Here is an 8,770-nt window from a genome sequence, read left to right on the forward strand (position 1 = left end):
TGTGGCTATCAGTCCTGTCCCTAACTTCTGTAGTACCCTGAGCGTGGTAGTGGAGGTCAAACAAGTTACCAGTAACAAAGCAATAGTAATTAACCTGAACAAGACAACAGGACAAGTCCGACAGCATCGGTGAGTCATACTGTTAGTCTCACAGCAATGAGACTAGCACTGAGTCACAGAATGCAAAACAGTTATAAAACAAAAATGAGTATGCAAGAAAACAGCATCAAGACATCCCACCTGAGGGATACAGGCCACTTTCATTTTTCTTGTGATCTTTGTCATCAAACTATCCCATGACAGATGACTCTTAAATTTGTGCTGTAGCCAGCAATTAATATTAGCCAAGTTATACCAGAACTAGACAAAAATACTGTTCTCCCTCACCCAAATGGATCCTGGTGATATTATAGCGTGGACACGTTCCACCTATTGTGCTGCACTGCTGACATACGGTAGCCGTATATGTTAGCCTAGGATAACACCTTATTAAACATTGCAGACCATTAACAATGCAACTATCCAAAAGACAGCTAATGGCAAATAAAAGCCTATTTCTTCAATATTTCTGAAGAAGTTATTTCTAAGACAGTCCATCAAAAATACTTTTCATGGTGGCTGACACAAGCCTCCCAACGCAGCGTGTTTGCACCAGAGTTTAATGGTTATTGCCAAGTTTCCACCTTAGTGCAGTTCAATCACGTCCAATACTTTCACGCACTGCAACAAAGCCTTGGGATACTTGGACAAGGCTTGTGGGGTCTCATCCCAGCAGCATTTCACACAAGATTGCTGGCTGAATGTGGGTCTCCATTAAGTGTTGTCTGAGTAGAAGACCAGAGTTTATTTATTCAACCTCAAGATAAGCAACTTAATGCTGCTCATTTGAATGCAAACAAGGGCAAGACCTCATACCTGGAAGACTCTCTGATGTGGTTACACTGGAAGTTTAGACTAAACACAAGTTGAGATCTGAAACACGGTTGTCCTGGCCTACAAAATCAGCATGTTTTTTTAAAGCATTTAAATTTTTTAAAAGAATTGTCTGCAACTAAACTATCAAAGTGGCATTGCTTTTATCTGGAAAATGTTGCACTTGCTATTATATATTGCTTATTAAGGCCTATTTTGCTAATTCACTGAAATTTCTCCCATATGACAGAAACGATATTTGCTTCTCCATTTAATGACCTCAAATGACTAAGTAAAGGTGCAGAGTGAATTTCAGTTGGCAAGTAAATGCAATTATGCCTATTTTTTTCCTTACAGGGCATAGTATTATCTAGTCTGCTTTAATACTGTCACTGGGCTACTCTCAAATGAATGTGGGGCTCATAATGCTTGCAATGTGTCCAGGACCTAATCCTGGCGTACTTAGTTTGTCCTTAAGCAGCTATTTCACGTCTTAAAATGCTTGGAGACTTCTAAAAACTAAACTGTGAGAGGCAAAGCCTCAGCATTAAGTCACCAAGCCTTGCTTCCTAAGGCCGCTAACCCATTTTTAACATTACGGTACTGCTGTTTCAAAACTGATCAGGAGCTTCAGAACAAAGCATTTCTCTGGTGACACTTCTGTGCTGCAAACACACAGGCAGCAAGGGCTTCAGTCCAAAGCAAGAAAAACAAAGTTCGCTTTCTCCATATGAGCGTGAATCATTGCCTAAGCCTTCCAGCTCAACTGATGAACAAGAGGCAAGAGATTTACAAATATGAGAAACTGCCACAGCTGTGGACCCAAGAGCAACCCTCACTTCCAATGGGACCAAGCAGCTAAAGGATTTGCATTTTTAAATAAACATTTGAATTCAGAATCCATATGATCCATTCACTCCAAGTTTGCGTAACATGCAGAGCAATGATGCCCCGGGTTCAACAAGTGCAAACAACAACTAATAGAAATCTAAGCGAATTAAAAAGGGTGGGGCTGATATTCAGAATTGATTTTGCACAGTATTGCCACACAGTCCTGCAGTGCCGCCATTGGAAACCACCTCTCAAATATAGTGCAATTCCAGTGTTTGAGCGCTAGAGGGTCAATTCGTGATGAAAACAGAGCTCTACCTCAGTTTCCTTGTTTTTATAGGTAAGCCTTTGACCTCCTACTTACCGCCTCTTCAGCTGTCATGAGTTTTGCTAGCTGAAGCTCTTTTCTGAGGCCGTGCAGCACCGGGATGGAGGAGTTATGTCACACAAACGCAAACTTTTTGCAGGAGTGCCCTCAATAATTTTAAACTATGCATGTCACACCAGACGCATGGTGCCTTTCTCTGGTCAGCTGCAAGGTGCACACCTTTTCAAAAGGATCACCGTGTTGGTTTGGAAGTTGTCTCTTGTGACTGGGAGTGGCAAAAGACTGATGAGGTATTAGCCCATAGCCCATTTTGAAAAATACTCAACCTGTACATATACAGCAGCCTCTTCTCATGCCTAATTATCATCCCTTTGAATAATACAAAAAATGCAAATATTGTCCATTTAAATGAAAGGGATCCTCAGCACCACCTGTAATTGTACTCGTGCCCAACAACAAGCACTGGGATGGCAGCAGAAGGGTGGGCATCATCCAGAGGGCAGAATTCAGGCCCACTAGATTGCAGCCTTGACACTCAATTAAAAAACCCCCAACACTTCTGAAAGTATATGCATATACCAGAAATTTGGGGCATTACTATATGAACAAACCAGAAATCCTTCTCCTTCTCAACAGGATTTGTTATGGAAACAGCATATAATTTCATTCCAATACCACAAATTTGCCACTACATTAAAGAGCATTAGTGTTACTGAAGGATGAACAGTAAATCAGCATCCCCAGCTCTCCAGGCTACAGCCTTCTTCAGGGGAATGGTGATTCTGAGTGCCCCTTCATTTCAGGCTATAAATATATCCCATGAGAGAAAGCAAAGCTGTTGACTAAGGAATGCCTTAACAAGTACTTCTAGCCCAACAAACTTTGTTATACCACAGTTTTGTTCTTATATTATCCTTCTTGTCAGGGACAAGAGAACTGGGCAACACTGCTTCTTTGTACACAGGGATACTTTCTCTGGTAAACATGGTACCTCACTTACACAGACTGTGTTGTAAAAAATCCTATCTAAATTCCCTGGAGCAATGGATAGATTTAACAGTGAGGTAAAACATTAGTGATGACTGCAATATACCCATGCAAAAGACACCTTTGTATCATATTAATAAACAGTCTCAAATACCTTTATGTGTTGAGAAATGAGAGTATAAAAAGGTAGGCAAGTCATAGACAGCACCATAGCGTTCAGTAAGGACTGTGACCTCTGCAAATTACTGCCCTGTGAAAGTTCACAAAAATTAGCAAACGAAAAAACAGTGGGTTGCTCTTTTAAATGATTTTTAAATGATCATATTGTGCTCTCTAGTATATTTATTAAAATAACCAGGATTGAACATGCAGCTTCAGCTTTGCAATCTGTGAAAAAAATCCCAAAGAACTGAAGGGGATCCATATCTGCTGCAAATCATGAACTGCAAATATTAACATTTTACTTCATGTAGAAATGACAATTCCATTACTCATCTTTGAAAAGTGTTTTTAAAAAACTGGTCCTCCCGTCCCTACCATAAATACAAAGTCTCTATTACAAATAAATGTGTTCTCCCATGCATAAATAAAGCACATACATTCAGCTGCAAGAAAACAGATCAGTCAAAACGGCTCAAATGTAATTATACACTGACCAAAAAGAATTCCACTGCAACTGGAATTGAATTGCTTGTACTTCAGGTCATTAGCTGAGTGCTGACCAGTACAATTTTAAATGCTAAAATATTCCCCCCCCAAAAAAGGCCGGGGGGGGGGGGAGGAGGGGGGGCGGAGATGAGAAAAATGTGCCAAATATTTGAGAAAGCAGGAACTACGTTTATGTAAAACAAATTTTAAAATAACAAAAAAAAACCCTGCCCTCTTGTCTCACCTCATTAGAGAAATTTTGATAAGCTTCCCTTACTTCTCTATGGCTGTTTATGCATCACGATTTGAAAAAAGGAGCCAAAAATCATTTACATCTTTCTCCAGATCTACAGAATGAAATGCTCTACTAGCTTATAACACTGGAAATCAGAAATCGTCTCATAATTAGCCAGTCTTTCCTAACAAACCCATGCTTACAGAATGGCACTTTGAACAATGAATTAGGAAAAAAAAAAAAAGGAAAAAAAGGATGTGTTGTGTTGAAAGGTTTAAGAATGCGTGTACTTTCCATAAAGCTGAAATGCTTCCATGAACATATCATTTAACTCTGCATTTACCAAACATTCCAAATTCAGGAAAACAAAACTGTTTTACTCATTAAAATATTCTGACAAGATTGCAACATAGTCTGAGTGTCATTTTGAGCAGTGAGAAAATCTTTTTTTTTATTTTAATAGGAAAGGGAGAAGAAAGGCTAAGTTGAGAGAACCCTTTTCTTTAACCAAAAAAAAAAAAAAAAAAAAAAGAGAAGAAGAAAAAGAACTGGTGAGCTTCTTTCTTCTCCTGCCATATAGCAGATCTCTTCTTGGATTTCACACCACCAACCATACCCTGTCAGAGATCGTGAACAGTTTACATTACTTCTTTTGAAGGATTAATCTAGACCAGCCCAGAGATAAAAAACAAAATGCACAATGAATTCCTACACTGAATTCCAGCTTGTTACTGTGAACTCAACATAAGAAAAGAAAAAAGGAATCCCACACATCTTGTAGTATATACACTGCTTTCACACAGTATTTGAGTTAGTCAGAGGAATACGTAAAGGGACAAGATAGTTTTGTACAAAACCTCAATTTATTTCAGAGAAATTAAAAATATGGTATTTAATATATATAAATTTCTATTCCTCTATAAATATAGATGATCTTGTGATAATGAACAGAAATAAATGCATACCAAATTCAAATAATTTTGCATTTCAGGGTATGGTAGCCATAGATAATGTTTATGAACCTAAATACAGGCATTTGTAATATAAAAAAAGTTTAAAACAATACAATCAGGAGAGAAGCATTCTGCTGTTTTTCATACAGAGGGCTAAATATTCAAATGCATCTGTTGAAAGTTACAATTTCATTTTTAACCTTTTTTTTATTATTAAGAAGCACAATCCCACACACCCAGGAGCATACAAGGCAGTAGATATACTGCATGCACGGTATCTTATCTTTGCAGTATGCAACGTTATTACTGTACCAAAAAAAAAGGGGGGAGGGGGGAGACAGCAGAAGCTCTTCAAGGTCTCACATCCCACCAGAGTGCTTAAACATTCTGGTTTTGTGTTTTCCCTTCCGTTGTTTTTACTACTGGCAAAAACCATCACACCCTCATAACGTGTAATGAATTAAATGTCAATGAATTAAAATTCAGGGGAATGGCAATGGCTCCAATGTTTCCCAAATGAAGAGCCAGCTTAGGGATATAATTAAGGGGGGGGGGAAGTGAATGCTGCGTTTTACTCCGATGAAGCTCTTTTTACTGAGCCCGTATTTCCTGATCCTGCCAGCCCCAGCCAACGGAGCCCGGCGGGGCGGGGACCGGGCAGGCGGCGGCGGCACCCCCGAGCTGCCCCGGAGGGCCCCGGCCCCGGCCCCGGCCCCGGCCCCGGCCCCCGCTCCGACCGCGCCGCCGAAGGAAAACACAACGAGCGGGAAGCTCGGTCTATCTGTGTCCCCATCCACCGCCTAAGCCATCGGGCGTGCTACAGGTGCAAACCCCAACTCCTCCAACAACGCAGGCCAACTCCTCTTCCACTACGTGGTGCATTTAAATAAATTTTATAGAATTGGAAGGCGGCAGCCGGCAGCCGATCCCCCTGGCCCCGGGCACGGCGGAGAGGCTGCTCCCCCCCCCGGGAACGGCCGGGCACACCGCCGCGCACGGCCGGAGGTTGCTTCCCCCCGCCCCAAGAAGGGTCTGGCGGGTCCCGCCCAGCTCAGCGGGGCTCGGCTCCGCTGCCGCCGGCCGAGGCGAGGGGAAGCGCTGTCCCTGCGCCACGGCCGGGCGGCTGCCTGCCCTCCCCGTACGGGGCCAGGCGGGGGTCCGTCCTCCCCCGGCCGGGGCCGGGGCCGGGGCCGGGGCGGGAAGCGGCGCTCCTCCCCAGCCCCACCTCCGCCGCCACATACCGCCGGCAGGCCGGGCCCGGGCCCGCGGCCCAGCCCGCCTCAGGAGGCGCCCCCGGCCGCGGCGGCGGCCCCGCGCCGGGCCCTGCTGCTCTCGCAACTGAAACTCCAAGCAAGGCCATTGCAAAACCTGCGGGGGGGGGAAGGAAGGGGTTTGTTTCGGTTGCTCCTAACGGCAGTTTTTCCCATCCTGCCCTACGAAATAAAAATCCAACACCTTTTTTTTTTTTTAAATTAAAAAAAAAGAGGGGAGCGAGGAAGCAAAATCCGCCAACGGGTTAAAAGTGTCCTAAATAATTAAAAAAAGTGAGATTTTTGTAATTTAAATACAAATATACTTACAAAATCTTACAGAGGCTATTTACATCCCTCTCCCCCAACCTGACAGTGCGCTCAGTTCCTACAGGAGACGGCCCCGGAGGAGCGGGGAGGGCAGAGCCGGCCGGCCCCGGGGTCCCCACCGGCTCGTCCTCCGCTCCCCGCCGCCCGCAAGCCACTCGCCGTCCCCAGAGTTTGCCCAGGCTGGATAAGGAGCTCCTTCCCAAGGCAGAGCCCCGGTCCTCCGGCGGGCGGGGGTCTCAGACCGTGGTCTCGCCCTGCTTGCTGTTGGTGAGCCTGGTGTAAAACTTCCTCCAGGAGTTCAGGGTTTTCCCAGACCAGATCCAGAAGCCCGAGGTGATGCCCACGATTAAGGTCATGAGATACTTGATCATGAAGACGGTGAAGTCGGGGCTCATGGGCGGGTGGTGGCTGCTGTGGTTGTTGGGGCAGGGGATGGCGTAGCTCTTACAGCTCTGCGTGACCCAGCTCCTCTCCCACTGTTCCCTAAAAGCTTGCTCGTAAAAATAGCAGGCAATGACGATGGTGGCCGGCACTGTGTAGAGGACGCTGAAGATGCCTATCCTCACCATGAGCTTCTCCAGCTTTTCCGTCTTGGTGCCGTCGTGCTTCATGATGGTCCGGATCCTGAAGAGGGACACGAAGCCGGCCAGCAGGAAGGAGGTGCCAATGAACAGGTAGACGAACAAGGGGGCCAGCACGAAGCCCCGCAGGGCGTCCACGTTGTTGATGCCCACAAAGCAGACGCCGCTGAGGACGTCCCCATCCACCTGCCCCAGGGCCAGGATGGTGATGGTCTTGATGGCCGGCACGGCCCAGGCGGCCAGGTGGAAGTACTGGGAGTTGGCCTCGATGGCCTCATGACCCCACTTCATGCCGGCGGCCAGGAACCAGGTGAGGGAGAGGATGACCCACCAGATGGAGCTGGCCATGCCGAAGAAGTAGAGCATCATGAAGAGGATGGTGCAGCCCTCCCGCTTCGTGCCCTGCGCCACGGTGCGGGAGCCGTCCTCGGCAAAGCGCTCGTTGCAGACCACCCTCTCCTCCAGGAGGAAGCCGGCGATGTAGGCCACGGCCACCGCCGTGTAGCAGCCCGAGAGGAAGATGATGGGCCGCTCGGGGTAGCTGAACCGCTTCATGTCCACCAGGTAGGTGAGGACGGTGAAGAGGGTGGAGGCGCAGCAGAGCACCGACCAGATGCCGATCCAGGTGCGGGAGAAGCGCAGCTCCTCGGGCCCGAAGTACATGAGCCCGTAGAGGCGGCCGGGCTCGCAGGGCGCCCCGCAGTCCTTCTCCCCCAGGAAGCGGTAGTTCAGGTAGGAGGGCACCTTCAGTGCCCGCGGGCAGGAGAAGCGCCCGCGGGGCTCGCCGGGCCCCGAGCCCCCGGGGCCGCCGCCGGGGCCGCCGCGGTGGGGGTTGCTGGTCCAGCTCTCGGGGCGCAGGGCGGGCGTGGGGGTGCCGCGCTCGGAGGCGTTCTGCCCCACGCAGAGCTCGCCGGCCCCGTGCACCGGGAACTTCTCGCAGCGCAGCGTGTCGGGCCACTGGAAGCCGAACTTGTTCATGAGGGCCTCGCAGCCCTGGCGGGCCCGCTCGCAGAGGGAGCGGCAGGGCGGCAGGGCCTGCTCCAGCACGGTGCACACCGGGGCGTACATGGAGCAGAGGAAGAACTTGAGCTCGGCCGAGCACTGCACCTTCACCAGCGGGTAGAACTGGTGCACCTCCAGCCCCGCGTCCTCCTGGTTGGTGTGGCCCAGCAGGTTGGGCATGATGGTCTGGTTGTAGGCGATGTCGGTGCAGAGCGGGATGGAGATGGGCTGGCAGTAGCCGTGGTCCGGGATGGAGATGCCCCGCTCGCCGTTGTACTGCGGCGCCGGCGCCTGGCCCCCGGCCGGCAGCGCCGCCGCCCACAGCAGCAGCAGCAGCAGCAGCGGCGGCGGCGGCGGCGGCGGCGTCAGCCGCGGGCACCGGCCGCCGCCGCCGCCCGCCCGCCGCCCGCCGCCAACTTCCCCGCCGCCGCTCGCCGCCGGCCCGCGCCGCTCGGCCATGCTCAGTCGGTGCCGCCTGCCCAGCCGGGCTCCCGCCGCCCCGCCGCCGCCGCTGCTCCTCCCGGCCCGAACTTGCGACTCATGAAGGGAGCGGCGGGCAGGGACGGGGCAGCCCCGGCCGCCACTCGCGCGGCCGCGGCGCGCAGCTCTGCCCGCACCGGCGGCAGCGCCCGCCGCGCCTCCGACTACCGCCGCCGCCTCCGCCGCCGCCGCCGCCGCCTGACCATTTGTGCCGGCCCCTCGAGCCCGCGCCC

General features: G+C 49.8%; 1 protein-coding gene across 1 annotated transcript; it reads right to left on the reverse strand.

Annotated features, from left to right (window-relative positions):
- Positions 1-6,173: 6,173 nt before the first annotated feature.
- FZD1 (frizzled class receptor 1) lies at positions 6,174-8,516 on the reverse strand (the record flags this gene model as incomplete). The annotated part of the gene is made up of 1 exon (XM_082310280.1): positions 6,174-8,516. One exon carries the CDS (start codon positions 8,514-8,516, stop codon positions 6,711-6,713), a length of 1,806 nt encoding a protein of 601 aa, XP_082166406.1. The 3' UTR covers positions 6,174-6,710.
- Between the last annotated feature and the right edge of the window lie 254 nt (positions 8,517-8,770).

Source organism: Platalea leucorodia (assembly GCF_965183815.1).
Source record: "Platalea leucorodia genome assembly, chromosome: 1".
Classification (NCBI taxonomy): domain Eukaryota; kingdom Metazoa; phylum Chordata; class Aves; order Pelecaniformes; family Threskiornithidae; genus Platalea; species Platalea leucorodia.